Source organism: Melanotaenia boesemani, chromosome 17 (assembly GCF_017639745.1).
Source record: "Melanotaenia boesemani isolate fMelBoe1 chromosome 17, fMelBoe1.pri, whole genome shotgun sequence".
Lineage (NCBI taxonomy): Eukaryota > Metazoa > Chordata > Actinopteri > Atheriniformes > Melanotaeniidae > Melanotaenia > Melanotaenia boesemani.
This window is the reverse complement of record NC_055698.1, coordinates 26,433,101-26,450,714: the sequence shown is the minus strand read 5'-3', so window position 1 is coordinate 26,450,714 and position 17,614 is coordinate 26,433,101. Positions and strand designations below refer to the sequence as shown.

Below are 17,614 nucleotides of genomic sequence, written 5' to 3'. Positions count from 1 at the left end.
TAGTTGAAACAGTTAATCAGCTGTCGTGTGTACGAAGTCCACATTGCATCAGTCCAGTTTGACCTCCACACACAGTCCTTTCTGCATGTTAGTGAAGGTTTTCTGTCTCTCACTCACATTAAGTAAAGCATCTGGAGAACTTTGAAAAACAAATACATCTATTGACGTGTATTTTCTTTTTGAATTAAATAATTAAACATTTTATTTGACAATTAAAATACTAAATGAGAACATAGATTAATTATGTTTAAAAATATATATGCTCACACTTAATATGTTTTCACTTTTCTTCATTTAGCTGTACTGTGTATTTTGCCAGAAGTACATAAGGGAAATATGTTGCTTTGTCTACACCAACAGGATCTTATGATAAGCTCTGAAATTCCATTTTTGGGACATGATCAATACGCTGCGATTTCTCAAAAAAGCCTACAATCTTTTTACATTTGCTAATTTTCTAATGGTAATGACGTCATTACCATTAACATGAATACATTTACATGTTAAGATAAAAAAATAAAAATAATAATTTGTCACTTATAGTGGTCACGTAACGCAATGCTGCTTTGAACAAACAATGACACATTTCATCTAGAAATGACTTAATTAAGCTTTTTGACATGTGGACACATGCTGAAAGGCTGCCTACATGCATGATGACTTCATGCCATCCTGCACCAGCGTACCAACAGAGAGAAGATCCTATTTTCATTATCTGGTGTGGGTTTCAGACAAATCTCTAATTTCTGTCTTCTGGGACAGAAAAGATTTCATACATAAAAACATGTTGACAGTAAATTTGTAGAGAACTTCAAAGGTAGAATGAGACAAGTTTGGTAACAAGATTTTTTTTTTTACTTTTTTTTTTTTTTTTTATTCTGAAACTGACTTATCAGTGGTACTTGCAAAATGACTCTTTGAAAAGAACACCCTTCATTGGTTAACACCATTAAGTAATACCATTTCATGGTATTTGGAAACTGTAACTATGTGAGGGTTTTCAAGTTTAAAAAGGCATTGAAATAAGCACAGAGTCCAGTCCGTTACTATAACCCAGGACACCTGAGTCCATCTCCTGTCCAACTCATTAATTTCTACTCTATTTCTTTTTCAGTTTCATCCTCTGGCATTAACGTGTAATAAGGATCTGGAACTGGTGTAGATGTACTGCTGAGTGTATTGGCTATTTGAGAGCAATAATTTTTAGCTCTGACTTTAAAACCTGTTCATGTATAAGAATATAAATAAAGGATCTTAAACTTTATTCAACAACATCTGGTTAAATAATGATCATAAAACAAATCTAAAATCATTAAATTGTGATGTTAATGTCACCCACTGAGCCTCTATAGGCGAAGCGACATACATGCTCCAGTACAGAGTCTGAAGTTCAGGACAGAAAACACTCAAATACATTGACTGCTAACATTTGTTCATTGCAATTCAGGAACAGTAATGTACTTTGGACAAAGTTAATATTTGCTGTACTATTATCAAACACATACACACACACATGCACACAGTCCAATGATCACATCTCATTTAACATAATAAACTTATATCACACTATATTATTTGTCCCCATTAAGCTCATCAAAGTAGTTTTTATTAACTTTTTTTATAAACTATTTTCCCTACTAAGGAAAAATAGTTTTTTTTTTCATCCAAAAGACACAAAATGAGTAAAGTTGTTTTTTGTTTTCCCAGTGAGAATGTTTAAGACAAAATGTTAAGATCAAACTTTAAAAAAAAAACACTGTAAAGGTAAAAAGTTGTCAGACTTGAGCTCGATGGCATTCTTACACAGAAATAAGTAGCAAATAGATTTTTCCAAGTGTATTCTCATGAATACACACACAGAGAAAATACAGTAAAACAGACTAAATACTTCATAACACTAATATATTTTGCAAGTATGCAATTAGAAATAATCTTTCACTACTTTGACCATGGTGCCCTCTGATGGTAACCAGTGGTGTAAAACTTTGAGCTAAAACTCACTCTTATCACTGATCTTTTCATTTCTTACCTTTAAGTTTTTTTCCATCGTTTTCTCTGTTAGTTTGTATTCATCTCACTCTGAGGTGCTGTCCTGCAAAGCTGGGTACTCTCAGAAATTCAAGATTCAAAGCGTTGACTGTCGTGTGTACAGTAAAGAATTAGGTTTTTCTGTACAAGTGAAATCTTTCTTTGGATTCCACACTATATAACACAAGAATTTAAAATGAGTAGAAAAGTACAAGTACATAAATTTAAATAAAATGGTTTACTAAATTACAACAGCCATAATGAAATCGTAATATATATAATATAAATTTTAAAATGCATATGTTCTGGAAAAAATAAACTGGTCTTGTGACTTTTTCCTAGTGTGTGTTTTTTGTTTGTTTCTTTGTCCTTCACCTTCTTCAGATATGTTAATATGCACATACTAACAATACACATGCAAACGATAACATGAAAAATTTGACTCATGTGAATGAAAGATATTAACAAAAAGTAAAAAGAGGGTTAACAAATATAATTTTTCTAGATTTAATTATTTGGTTTCTATTTCCACTTTATCTTGTTAGGGTCACAACTGGGTCTGGAATTTGATATCCCAGACACCAGGTGAGAAAGGAACACCACACCCTGTACAGGTTGCCAGTTCAACACAGAACCAAGCCCAATGAGACACACTCATGTCCAACATTAGTTTTTAGCTGCTGTTCCTGGAGAGAACCCATGCAAACATGGGGATTTATCCACTCAAAAGAGATTCCAGCCAAGATTAACCACTTTTCCTCTGTGGTGAAAGTGCAAGATTAAGTTGAATTGAGTAAAAATGCAACCGTGACTGTGGGCAAAGCTGTCCACCAGCAGAGAGCAGCATTACCTCTGAAATAAGAACTTAAAACAAAAGGTCTCCACCTTGTTTTAAGTTCTCCAGTCCTCCAGAGCAGATTCATATACACATGAACCCCTGCTTTGTGGTGACACGCTGATTCAAAATGTTTAAAAAGCCTAAAAATATAGAAATTATTTAGGTGCTTAAAAAAGTGCACAACTGTGCAATCAGCTCCAATCATATCTCAAGGTTGAAAAGACTACATCACCATTAATTACAGGTTTATGTCTTTATGTGCTAGCTCACTGTGATAAGATGTTTATATTTCATTGCACGACCTTTTCAATTGTCTGAAATTTTCTGCTTGGAATCACTGAGAAAATTGCTATTTGTATTCAAACACACAGTTAATCAATGCTGAAGCACTGTGACAAGTCTCTATAACACTCTTTATATTGATTGTGCTGTTCTCAGCCCTGAACTCTATGAGACTATTGATTCATGAAATCAATGGAGCACAGCAGCATTAGGTCATCAAGCTGCTGAGTTAATGAGGACAGTTCTGGGGAGGGAAGCATCACAGCAAGCTGTTTAAAATTAAAATTCACACCAAAAACCTACTTTAAACTCATTGTTACAACAAGCAAAGACTGAATGGTGATGCAGTGAATATCTGAAAACTTAGATTTAAGTTTTAATCTAGATATAAGCATATATGGGCTATTTTTACAGCTCAGTTTGTATTGGGAGTTAGAGTCTGCCCCTTTTGTACGATATAAAGTGCTTATCCTCCCTATGGGATAAGCTCTCTCAATGTTACATACTGCAGATAAACTTCCTTCAGTCATGTCAGAAACTGGTCTCTAATATTCTCATAATTCTTACACAATGTAAATAACACCTGACATCAGAGATATCGCTTCTATTCCCATTTTCAAATCCAGACTCAAAACTTATCTGTTCAAGATTGCCTTTTCTTCATATAACTTCATTCACTCTTCAACACTTTATTTAATTGTAGATCTTTGATTTGATTTTCTTCTTTTTTTTGTGCTTCTGCATTTCAATTTATTCTCGTTTTATATATATCTATATATATATATATATATAGATATATATGCACAAGACCATGGTTATTTAGATAATTGGTTTGGTTTAATGATAGAGGACAAACAATATTCAGTGTGAATATAGTTCTATAACACCAATAAGCAGTGATAGGCTGCACTAATTTCACATTTTTGAAAAAATGAAAATTATAGCAAATCTCCAGTAGGAAAGGTGTGAGTTCTGCAAGTAGAATATTTTCTTTATGGAAGGCAGTTATCTCAGGATGTCTGTTCTGAAGTCATATGCTACATCATAGCTGCTATTTGCAGAAATTAATTGTGTCCTAGAGGCAAGTAAACAGGTAAGTCAGCAGATACAGACATGCTCTGGGTGTGTGATCACAGGATTTTTGGAGCTCTGGGGTCACTGTGTCAAAGATCAAGAGCTTATTTTGGTTGGCTGAGTCTACAGGTTAGATAGAGGAGGAATTCTCAACTTATTGCAACACTGGATATCATGGATGCCAAGATATCCCATCAAATGATCTGATTGTCTTTGCTTTCTGAAGAGACTCTAACTGTTGTGCACAAGCTAAACTAATGAAGCTACTAATAGGAAGTGTGTAAACTAAAATGTAAATTACACAGTGAGAAGAAAACAACCTCTATGATAAAACTCAATCATTGACTTCCAGCAATAATCCAGAGCTTTAAGAAATTCCAATAAATGAGATCAGTTTTGGTGCAGAACCACTCATTTTTTTTCTAATACAGGAAAAAGAAGTAAACAAATTAAGAAGACAATATTCCAACTTGACTTTGATATTGAGTGATTACTGTCTAGCAGACAGTAGAGCTGGATCAATAAGACGAAGGGCTTTATTGAATATTTTCACTCAAACAGTATTGATTTCTTTATTATGACTTTAATACTACTACCTACATCACATTTGTTCCTTAACGGCTAAGTCTGAAGGCATTGGAGGTCAAAATGGAACATGAGCACAACTATTTTATCTTCGATGCAAAAAGACTGAACATCATAGTTTTCATGCTGTGACTGGCAGGAATCTGTCTCAGAGAGCAAATGCAGTGTGATGGATTTTCAGCCAACATGTTGGTAATGTTGGTGCTCTCCATCCTTCCAGCACTTTATTTGTCCTTACAGTAGACTCCCAGAGACATGGGAAATGTCTTGGTCTCTGGTTTTGTCTGTCCTGTCTGGTTTCCTGTTTTATTTTGTAGTTTATTCCCTTTGTGTATTTACTTCCTGTTCAATAGCACACCTGGTTTAATTCGCTTCACCTGCTCCTTGTTAGCTGTCTTTAGTGTATACATACCCCTTGGTTTCAGTTACTCTTTGCCAGGTCATCTTTGTTTCTCTGTGTTGTTTGTGTTTCTGTTTTCCAGCCTTTTTTGCTGAAGTTATCTGCATTAAAACCTTGTTTCCTTCACCCGCCTGCCTCTTGTGTCCCTGCCTGCATTGGGGACCTGCTTCCTTTTTACCCCATGACAGAAAAGAAAGACAGTGTGTGCTGAATATGTTCTCTCAGCTCATGGTGACCCAAAATTATCAAAGGACTTGTTTCCATCTGTTAAAGAAAACGTTATCAAGGGTTTGCACATGAACCATCTAGACTGCACCTCAGATATTAAAAATTGAGAAATGTTTTAGGTTTTGTGCTCATCTTTAATTTGATGCTAGAAATGATGAAATAGTTGGGGTGGGCCAACAAACGCAGAAATATGCAATGTTGTGAAAAAATGAAAAACTAAACACTAAAACCCCAGGGGGAATATCTCATAAATGATAGAGAGAAGATACATTAAAACCAGAGAATTCAATGGTGGAAATTACAGTAAAGGGCTCCAAAGCGTTTTTGGAAAGCTGTCGTTAGTGAAAATATTTCAGGTTGGATTTACAAATAAACGTTAGATTCCATTATTTAAAAAAAGGAAAATCAATAAAGACACAATCAAAAAAAACATTTTGAGAATATTGTTAAGTCTATATAGAAATCTTAGATGATGATTTCTTTGGGATGATGAGGAGATGGACCACTCAGCTCGTTATGAGCATGCAGTTCAAGCACTGGTGGTCGGTGTGGGGATTTATAGGTAACTTACGCATTGATGAAGGCAGCATTTACTCTTAATTATATACATATTTAAGCCAGTAGCTAGTATTTACTATCACTTAGAATATGGTGCAAACCATTTTTTTGCACCGCATGTTCTGGACAAGCAGTGATCATTTTGCACAAGGAAGAACACATTCTAACTGCTATGACAATGTAACAGAGACTAATTTGCCAGGTTTAGTAAATCTATCATTAACATGATCGACCATACGGACAATGTCTTTGTGAAATGAGATTTACCTTATTTCTGCAAGTGCGTCCAGGCTAATGAGTTAGATGTAAATCAAAGCTGACTTGTTACTATAATACTGAGACATTAGAAAGTTTATTCATTCTAGGAAAAAAAAAAGCCTGGAAATTTGTTCTATAATTGCCCCACCCAGCATCCCATGGATTTACACACTTTTTCTTGTTTGTTTTTGTTTTGTTGTGTCGGAGTTTGTCCTTGTATCTCTGTGTCGTTATCTTCAATTTGAGAAGCCATGTTGCTTGTTTAGCTTGTAATCAGCTAATGAAACAGCAACATTGATTGAATACAAATTTAAAGAGTGAGGAATGTTCTTGCAGACAGAAGAGAATGCGGATCTATCACAGGCATGTTTACTCTGTCTGCATGTTGTTGTTGGTGGTGACAACAGTTGCATATTTCCTCATTGCTGAAATTCTCAGCCACGTTGTCCAAATGTCTCAGCTGTAAGCTTTAGACTTGGGATCAAGGGCTTAAAAGATGTGTTTATTTACTTATAATTTCCCCTTTTTACTGAAATAAAAACAAGTTAAAGCAATGTATATGTGACCAAACACATTTACATGTGAATTTCACTTTTCAAGATTTTTTTTTTCTTTTCTTAGCAAAGTTATAAAGTTTTTCGCTTTAATCTTGAAAGATGTTTTTAATTATGGGCTGTTCTAAGATGTAACAAGCATATGTTCTAGTTTGGATCCAGATAAAGACTTTATTTCAAAATAGTTGAAAAAAATCTGTGTTTTGAGTTAAAATACATTGTTGTGAATACATTGTGAAAAGTGCAGTTGCTTTTATGACCACTAGAGGCCACTTAACCTAATACTTATTGCCTGCATGCACATGCCACATGAGCACACTTTTCAGAGCAACAAACTCAAATGTAATCATATATAAATGTTTCTTATATTATAATCATATACTGTGTGTTAGAGGTTTTAGCATATTTAGTATACATGGCAAATACTTCATGAAATTCTCTGCTTTCAAGTTGATTGAACAGTATGCACAACCAGATTTAAGGCACTGTATTGACTGATGGAAATGTCCACTGCCTTTTGCCTTGGTCCTAATCTTCCTTCATCCATCAGAGCAGAAATAATTTTCGTGTTTCCTTTCCTCTCCAGCTGTAGCCTCCCATAGTCTGCATGGCAACTGGGCTGGTTTATGTACATTCTCAATTAGCAAATTTCTTACTACCTGTACATATCAACCTGGTCACGTCATTGCTGCAGAACTGCAAAACAAAAACAACCAAAAAAAAGATTTTTGTCATACAATGTGAGATTTTATGCACAGATTTGTGATTTTCATCAATAGAAAAAGTCTGCAAAGACCTGTGGTCCAAACATTTTGACAGAAATATATTTCAGATAAGTGCATCATGTCAAGGAGAGTCAGTTCTTGTTGAGTTAAATAATTAATGTATACACCATAAAAAATCTAGCTTATTTAAAGTATAAAGTATTAGTCCCACACTCGTACTGTAATAAAACTTTACAGTATGTTGCTGTAGCAAAAGAAGTATTTCAATTACAGTATGTTGCCGTTTTTTTCCCATATTTAGCATAAACTACTGGCCGCTGGGTTTCTGGCCTATTACCAACTTACTACATGCTGTTAACCATATTACTACTGTTGCAGTGCAAACAAACAGTTATAAAAGTTGAACCAGACATTGGCCATCTTCTGTGTGGAAATTAAATGAACCCGTTGAGACTGCTGAACGCTAGCTTCCAATCAGCTCCAGTTCGTTTACAAATGACCGCAGTAAAAGAACACTGTCAAACAGATAAAGTGAATACAAATTGATATTCCTGGTAAAGTCCAGAGTTTTCTTCCACATCTCACAACATGTGTCCTTGAGAAATACACTGTTACAGCACAGAGCTTCAATCTAACAAAATTCCCATAATGCAATAGTATATTCACAGCTTTTTGTTTTTGTTTTCCTTTTATTTATCTTTGTATTTTATAGAATATTAACATCTTAATGGGAGACAGTCTGACACTGTTCAATTTTGGCTGTTATCTTGCATTATTTTGTTGCAGTGCGTGTTTGATGTCTTACTCAGCACTGGCTCCTGGGACAATACTTTTGCAAATTTTGAGTGGATTCAGAACAAAAAGCTAGAAGAGACTGTGGCTGCACACACTAACATTCATTCAAAAACTCTGAAGCTATATTTTGATCTTGGGCTCTGATCATTATTTGTTTTGTTGTCCCAGATGACACATTTTGTTTTGTTTTGGGTTTTTTTTCCTAAAGGAAACGATGCAAAAATACTTTCTTTACTTTTACTGGATTCATCATCTTATTGAAAAAGGTTAAAAGAATATCCATTCCATTAAGTAAACTCATGAAATTTCCAGACTTTATTAAAGATTAAACAAACTTAAAAGGCACTTTATGCCTGGAAAAAATATACGCATGAATTAAATTGTGTAATATAGCTCCAAATGTTGTTTTACAAAGTAAAACATATATGATGGTGTGTCATTAATGTAGTTATTTCATAAAAAATTCTACCTAAGACAGGTCTCCTCCTCCTTCCGGCTCACAGTCACTTTGTTTGTTCAAGGGTTTAATATTTAGCCCACTCTCAAGCATTTTTTCACCCAGTTGACTACCCTTGCTTTCAGATCTGTAAACACACAGAGCTTTAACTGACAGCAGAACCTGATGAGGAAAACTTTGGTAGCTGTTGTGAAGCCTGTGCAAAGAGCTGCTAGAAACTAAGGATCTATCATCACTGTTTTCAGTCTGTGCATATGAGCTGGTGAAGGTCTACCTCTTCTGGATTCCTCCTCAATAACTTAATTTCTCTGAGCAGTTGAATGATCGACTGAACAGAGATGGGACCTCGTACAACAGGTAAGAACAGTCAACTTAATAAATACTGTATATGTGGGGATTAACTGGACAATCATGACACCTTCGTTCATTTCTCATCAACTCATCAAGACAGAAGTTTGAGCATTAAGTGACCTTTTGTGTTTTAGTTTTTAATTATTTAATTTTGGTTGTGGAGTTTTTTCATCTCTGTGGTCTCACTTCTCTTTCATCATATTATTCTAACTAATGGGAGTTGCCTGTTTTGTCTGTTACTTCTGCATGTGTGAGCCGAACAGGGTTCAGCTGCAGCATATCTGACCTCTGACTCAATGAGACTGACTTGCTTGTATAAATATAATTACAGCCAGCTGGTGAGATTATTTTTTTCTTACATAAACCAATGAAAACTTAAAAAAAAAATTATTTTCACCCAAAAGTGTGTGAACAGAATTGCTTATTTGTTTTGTACTGAACTACTTTTCAAATTGGAAAGTTACAATTCTCATGTATATGCAGAACCATTGACATACAAATACTAGAGATACCCTAAAATCCAAATCACAACCATATTAATTTACTGTCATTAAAACTGAACAAATATAAAACTATTTTAAACTTTTATCAATTTTAGATAAAACAGTTATAAATATGAACAACAATACATTTCAAATTTTCACAGAACAAACAAACAAACTCACATCTATTGGAAATAATGACTCAGCCAGAGATGAGGATATTAAACAGATTATATGTACCCTATTACATTAAGTATATTAACTTAATTTACTAAGGGTTGAGTAAATTATTGTCCCAATCAGGAAGTGTTGTTCTAATGATTACACATTTCATCAAGCTTTAAACAAACAAACTTTATCATTTTATTAACATTTTACTGTCTGGCTGCATCTTGTCACGTCTGTGAATCACTGTTTCTGTCTTTTTGTGCGTCCAGTGTGCCATAAAGATTCAGGTTCAGTATGTTGTGTCTCATGTAGTCTTTAGAAATATGCAAATATTTAACTTGAAAACATAAAACAATGTAAGAGTTTCTTCATGAGTAGTCAGTTGCAAGATTTTGATGAAACTTGGGTTAACTGGGCTTACCTGATGGAACTGGAAAATGATGGGAGAGAGGTGGGAATAATATCCATATCAGTTTCAAGCTTGATTTGAACTGTGGCAACACCAAAATACACAAAATCAGAATAAAAAAAACTTCACATAGCACATTGTAAGTAGCAGAGCTGCTACAAGTTCAGTTTTTCTTCCAACATGAAACAGGGACACAGTTTTTTTCTGTCATGATGTTTTGGAGATTTTTGCTCATCTATTTGAATCCAAATGTCACCTTACATAAATCTGTAATACGTGAATTATATAGACTGAGGAAAGAAAGATTTTTTCAGTGATTAATGAAACACAGCAACTTTTAACCTCACAAGAATACACAGACCAATCAGAGGGCCAGCACCCTTCCACCCTAACGCTGAACCAGTTGCTGCCATCGCTGTTTGTCTTTCATATCTATTCCTATTCATCCTGTTCAGTCAAAATGAACTGAAACAGGGTTGCTTGAAGATGACAAAAATTAATCAGTTTTAACCGTACTGTATTTCTACTATATGTTTTATTTTTCTTCATATAAGGATATAGGAATAAAAGTAAAATAAGACTTACCAATTCATTTGTAAATCAAAACTGTTTATTCAAAATGTATGTAGAAGATATATATTTAATATCATCTCTGTCTCCAATCAGACAGTACGTCCAAGGATGAGAAAAGAGCCTCAGGTGGAAGTTGTGGTGGTCCAGCAAGACCCCGACTGAGAAGCAGCAGTGATGGAAACATATACACCAGGAGAATGTTTGGTGCCTACAGCTCCTCCTCTTCCTCCTCAGTACTCTCCAACCCCAAATCAGGTAAAATAATTCTTAACAAAAGTTTAAGTTTATTACATATAAAGCTATAGATAGATAGGTTGATACTGGGAGAAATGAATGTGATGTAAGAAGGGGACAAGCTACTTTGTGTAGTTGAAATTACACAACCACTGATTGATGCTCCTCCAGTGACACAACTAAAGTCTTATTTATACTCCCATTATAAACATAAATTAGTATATCAGTGTCAAACATTGTCAAACATCACTGTCCACATACTCCATGTGTGCTTTATGTTGGCATAATTGTTAGGAAATACATCCACTAGAGGGCAGTGCGGAGTTCAGAGTTCACCTCTGTGTTCTGACAGCAGTTACAGATAACAGCTAACATAGTGATGGTGGTGGAGATAATTAAAACACAGAAAGAGACATAAATAGAGGTGGGACTGTAAACGGCATAGTAACACGGCCCGTGCTGTTTGTGGTGGTACTGTTCTGTGCGTCATATCAAAGAGAGCATAAATTAGTTTTAAGACTGACAAATCAGACCGATTACTGTTAGTCTGACTAACTGCTGTTAGTCTGATTTGTTTGCAGTAATCATATAAAATCTAAAAATAGATCTTAGGGTCAGTTTAGATTTAAAGGTGACAGTCAAATGATGTTATCTTTCAAAAACCTTGCATGAAATCTGCAAGTTTTTAGTAAATGACAAACTGCACATTTCCTGCTTTGTTAAACTGACTTTCGTTATAAAAAAAAAAAGATTACTAAACAGAACTACTCTTTATTTTTACTCTGACATATTTACATTTGCCTTGTGTTTAGTCCTGAAGAGACCGGTGAGCACAGAGGAGCTCCAAAAACCCGGAGGCCCCTACATCAAGAAAACATTTACAGTGAGTCAGCAGTTTAACGTTGTGTAGGCAGAAACTCTTTTAGGCTGAAAATAGACAACAAAAATATTTTGAAAATGTTTCTCTTAATACATAATATGGTTATATAGGGTGATTCTTCATAAAGTTTATAAGATCTTTACGAGAAGAATCTCTGACAAAGGAGCTGTCTTCTTCTGAGCAACCTTATAAATCTTACAACATCTGTATGTGTACAGATTGTGGGTGATGCAGTGGGCTGGGGTTTTGTGGTCAGAGGAAAACAGCCATGTCATATCCAGGCTGTGGAGCCCTTCGGTCCAGCAGCTGATGCGGGGATGAAGGTTGGTACCGCGGTACATAAACAAAAACAAAACAAAAAAACAAAAAAAGAACATATATGGGAAAGTTTCAGCTCATTTTATTGCTTCTCTGTCTTCCTCGTCTACAGGTTCGTCAGTTTGTGGTTTCAGTCAATGGTCTCAACGTTCTTGATCTGGACTACCGGACTGTCAGCCACCTGATTCTAACAGGACCCAGAACTGTAGTGATGGAGGTGATGGAGGAGACTGACCACTGAGAAATGGAAGAAATGTGGGCGGCTTGAGAGTCAAATCTCAAAGTGCCATTTACAGGGTATAGCTTTTTAAGAAACAGTTACTGTTACACATCCGGTGCAGTTGAAATGATGACAAAGTGGGAAAAAAACAGTATGAGGAGTCACATAGGAGGGCTGAATTATTTCACTGCATGATAATATGTGTTGAGTGGTAGCTGCATACAATGCTCTGAAGATATTTGCAAGTCTTAATCCCTTAATGCCTGAATTTATTGACAATAAAATAAAAATAAATAAATAAATACAGGATAAAAAATTGGAATAAAAATAAAACACTATTAAATTTAAAAGTAAATTATAAATAATTAAATAAATAATATGAAAATGAAAACAGAAATAGGAGTAAATAAAAGCTATTTAAATACAATCAATTACCAGATCCAATCCACTTTATTTATAAAGCACATTTTAAAAACATAGAAATATGTCAATTTAGATAGAAAGAAATAAAATAAACAAAGGCCAGAAGTAGTTTGACGTAAATTTGCAACAACGGGCATTAAAGGGTTGAGAGCCACAGCTGTTTCTCAGAAATTCAATCCAATGGCATTATCACCTGTTAGAATAAAATATCTCCTATGAGAAGAAGAACATCAGCTTATTGGATATTTCAAACCTTGGTGAAAGCAAAAAATGTTTAGTTTAATGAAAAGAAATTGTATTTTCTACACTCTTGTCCCTTTACACAGAAAAACAGCTGACATGATGACATTTGCATACACCATTCACCACATCCTCGCTCCATTATGACGGCCATCTGTCACTTGGTGCTCCACAATGATGCCATCCATGGCCATGACAATATACAAGATGCATTAGTTCCTTATTAAAGCTAAAGAGGCTGGAAGGATTTTCTGTTTGAAAATCTGAACTTCAGTAAAACTATACCAATTTTTTAACATTTATTTATTCCATATAAGCATTCAAACTTTTCTTTTTTTTTTTTTTTCTTTTGATTTTTTTTTTTTTTTTAGATATTATAGGACACACCTCCTTTGTGTTGTCTTGGAAACTAACCCTGAAAGTAAGTGTGTTGTGAACAGCTGTTTAACATTTGCACTGAGGCTGTTTGGACTTTTAACCTTGTGCCACCTTAATTTCTCATTTACTCACAAACACAGAACTTGCAGTGATGTCACGTGCATTTCCACACACTTGCACACATGCAGACAACACACAGCCCTCCAGGTCCTCCTTCGACCTTGTTTACCTTTCCATCCACTTTGTCTGATTCCCAGAAAGGAAATGAGAAGTGTGAAGGGGTGTAGGGAAGATCAACAACTTAGCGAGGAGACAGATTGTAAATGAAGTGCTTTGTTTTTTAAGTCTTTAATTGGTGTCCTTTATTCCTTTACATTTTTATACCTTTTTATCTGTTTTTGTAATATCATTATGTGTTTCTTTGTGGGAATTTTCCTTATTAGTTTGTATAGTCTCTCAGCAGGCAGCATTTTATCCCCTACAGGGGGATTCTCAGTGAGACTCGGGCTCCTTTTGCATCTTTAATGCTGGTTTTCACAGATGCATTAAAGAATATATCACTGCAATCTGTTTGAAAAACAACAAAATATTAAATATGTTTTATTTTGCTTGAAGTGCAATACATAATTAAAAAGATAATCAGTGTATTAAGCTTATCATGAATATTTAAAACGTGAATTTTCTGTTTTATGTGTATAAACCTTTGTGTATAACCATTTAAAAAAGTTATCTCTTTCTTTTATCTTTTTCCCTGAGACTGTGTGAATTTGATTGTAAACCTACGTAAAGCTGCATTTCTACTATTAAATACATATACATTTTAACTACAGGCTCATTTGATTAATTAATGACAAACAATCTCTTCTGGTAATACAGGTAACCACCTGGATTAACAGGTATTGATGAGTTTGTGATAGATTTTGTGCTGTGAAGTCACAAGTACTTAAAATCAAGTGGGAAAAACTACAATTTTCCACAACATGGAAGAAAACAAGAAGTGCTCCAACAGAAAAAAAAGGCAATTTTCTGTTTAACCAGGTGATGGCAGCACATGTGTGTCTTTATAGCATCCTGTATATAATGACATTAATGCTGCTCCTTTTAATTTATCATGTCATTGTCTCTCCTCTATTTGAACAGTTTTATCTTCTCTTTTTCTATATCTACATGAAATTAATAAAACAAGATACACAGATCAGGAAGCAAAGAAAAATAAAGTTGCGTTATTATATAAAAAGAGCATTCAACGATTAAATACAGAATAGAAATTAAAATCGTCTCCTCACATATAAAGTTCTTATTGACCAGGCTCCATTGTGAATCAAAGATCTCATAGTTCCATATTTTCCCTGCAGAGTACCGTGCTCTCAGACTGCAGGTTTACTTGTGGTTCCCAGAGTCTCTAAGAGTACAAGGGGAGGCACAGCCTTTGGTTATCAGGGCCCTCTCTTATAAAACCAGATCCCAGTTTGGATTCAGGGGGCAAACACCCTCTCTGCCTTTAGGATTAGGCTTAAAATCTTCCTTTTTGGTAACACTTATAGTTAGAGGGGGTTAGCCATCCTTTAGTTATCACACCATAGGCTTAGACAGCGAGGGACGTCCCATGATGCATTGAGCACTTCTTTCCGTCATTAACGTATAAAACGTATTTCTCTTCTCTCAGCAGGTCTAACTGGCTAAAAGCTGCAGTACCTGTTGACCCCCCTTTCCCGTCCTTTCCACCTCCTACCAGGCGAGGCAGATGGCCGCCCTCTCTGAGCTGGGTTCTGCTGGAGATTTTTCCTTCCTTTTAAAAGTGAGTTTTTCCCGTGCATGCCCAGGATGAGGGATTGAAATGATTAGATGCAATCTGTTGGTTCCCCTTAGACTGGTATTATTTTTTATGAATTGACTTGTATGAACGCTGTCATTATAAACTGGACTAATGTGGAGTTGTTTCAATATGTTACAGATAATAATAATATCTGTAAAGTGCCCTGGGATGACTCTGTTGTGAATTGGCCCTTTGCAAACAAAGCAGGATTTTAATTAATTGAAGTCACTTCTGCTGATGTCCTCAAGACAAGTTAGAAAATTTCAAAAATTCATTTCTTTTCAATTCAAATTTTATTTAAACCTGACGCGCAATTTAGATTTGCAGTCTATTAGTTTAAAAATATATAAAAACCACAACAGCATTTAGACATCCAGGACGAATAAGTACAACAGATCAGGTCACAGGAACAGATTAAGGGACATCAGTAATAAATAAGAACAAGAAGACAACTGTGGCAATTATTGATAAAAATTAAAAAGGAGATAATAATTAGATAATAATATTGAAATAGTAACAGTGTTCAGAATCTAAAAAATCATCAAATGCTATCCACATAGTTTAAAAGCCAGATGACATAGAGAATAAAACAGTTGGAGTTTCCGTTTGTAAAAAATTCCAGGTGAGTTGTTTTGTCTCTCAATTTGTAGACATTCAATGGCCACAGAGCCCAACGGTGGAAAAGATGGGGATTTCCTGCAGATATCCAGACCCCTTCTCTGTCATAACATAGCTTGCTCACATGTTTGTGCCTCTTCACAAACTAAAAGAAAAAACTGAAGACTGTGGAAAGAAACCCAAACAATCAGTCTGCAACTGTATCTGTTAGATCAGAGCAGATTTTATTACAGAAAACTGCTGCACTCATCACCATCCACAGAATGCAAATAACCCTTTCACCAGTAACCATATCACCATTACAAGTTGATTTAACAGTCCACTCTCACAAGAGCATGTGCATTTTTCCACATGTCCAAAGTGTACTTCTGTAAGTGATGGTTTTTATTGCATTTTGTTCTGCATAAGGAAGCATCAGGCAATGCAAGACAAATGAAGAATATTTAAAAGTGCATATTTTCTCCTTTTGTTTTTCTTTCTTTTTTGTCAATGTTTTTATCCATCACTTACAAAAAATCTTACAAAATCTTGGCTGTTGCTAGCTGTTAAATTAACAGTTGTATGGTTTTCTATCAGCTCACTACACTCTAGTCCATTGTGGCTCATTTCATTGTTGCACTATTTATCTGTGGAGTAAATAAAGTTGAATTAAGTTGAGCACTAGCATAAGTTCCTAAAAGCCCACTCTTAAAAGAGCAATGAGGAGTGTGTCATATATCATAAATCTTGTGATCTTGTTGATGACATTTTTCTTTGTAACAGGAGCCTGCGGTGACTCATGGTGCTCAGTGCTGACTCATTTAGATTGGTGGAAAGCTAGCAGGTGAGTATGTTGTTGCTGTGAATTTGTTTGCCTTTGTGTCATACTTTACCAAAAATGTTGTAAAAGACAAAATACTTTCAAGGCCACCTCTCCGAATATATAGTGTAATGATTTTTCTCTTGAAAGATTTAACTTGACAGTTTTCTCCATTTTTGGTGCAAAGTAAAAAAATAGAACATTAGCAACATTAGCTTCTTTGACTATGATACTATGGAATACATTAGGCCATAGGACAGGGGTGCCCAAGTTCGGTTCTCGAGATTTACCAACGTGCAACTTTTAGATGCAACCCTTCTCCAACATGCTTGAATCAGGTCATCTGCATGTCACTCAGCTCTGCAGAGGCCTGGTAACGAGCCAGTCATTGTATTCAGGTGTGTTGGAGAAGGGTTGCATCTAAAAGTTGCAGGATAGTAGATTTCAAGGACCGGACTTGGGCACCCCTGCCATAGGATCATACTAGAGCGCTCTCTACTGGATCACAAAACACACTACTTCTATCTGTCTGATGCATCAGGCCTTTAGCGTTTTATTTTTATGTGTAAACTGGGTTTTCCACAGTATTTTCAAGGATGTTCAACCTTAAGAAAAAGGTTACAGTCCTTGTTTATGGTGTAACGTAAACGTTAATCTTCTTGGAAGATTTTGCAGTTGTCGAAAACCACATTTGTGACAATGATATAGATATGTTATGAAAAGCAATGTTTTCTGGAGCCTTGAAAATGTAGAATGCTGCGATAGACTGGTGACCTGTCCAGGCCATACACTGCCTCTCACCTGCTAAATCCCGGGTTAGGCTCCAGCTGCCCTGAGACCCTTCACTGGATGAAGCGCTATAGATAATAAATTGATGAAAAATGTAATATGTTCATCTTGATCATTTTTGAGCATGAATGACT

General features: G+C 35.3%; 1 protein-coding gene across 1 annotated transcript; it reads left to right on the top strand.

The window, feature by feature from the left end:
• The first annotated feature begins 8,906 nt into the window (after positions 1 to 8,906).
• LOC121656701 (DEP domain-containing mTOR-interacting protein-like) lies at positions 8,907 to 12,724 on the top strand. Its single transcript, XM_042011826.1, has 5 exons — positions 8,907 to 9,139; positions 10,859 to 11,020; positions 11,812 to 11,882; positions 12,098 to 12,202; positions 12,310 to 12,724. The coding sequence occupies exons 1-5, from the start codon at positions 9,121 to 9,123 to the stop codon at positions 12,436 to 12,438; spliced, it is 486 nt and encodes a 161-aa protein (XP_041867760.1). The 5' UTR covers positions 8,907 to 9,120; the 3' UTR covers positions 12,439 to 12,724.
• The last annotated feature ends 4,890 nt before the right edge of the window (positions 12,725 to 17,614 follow it).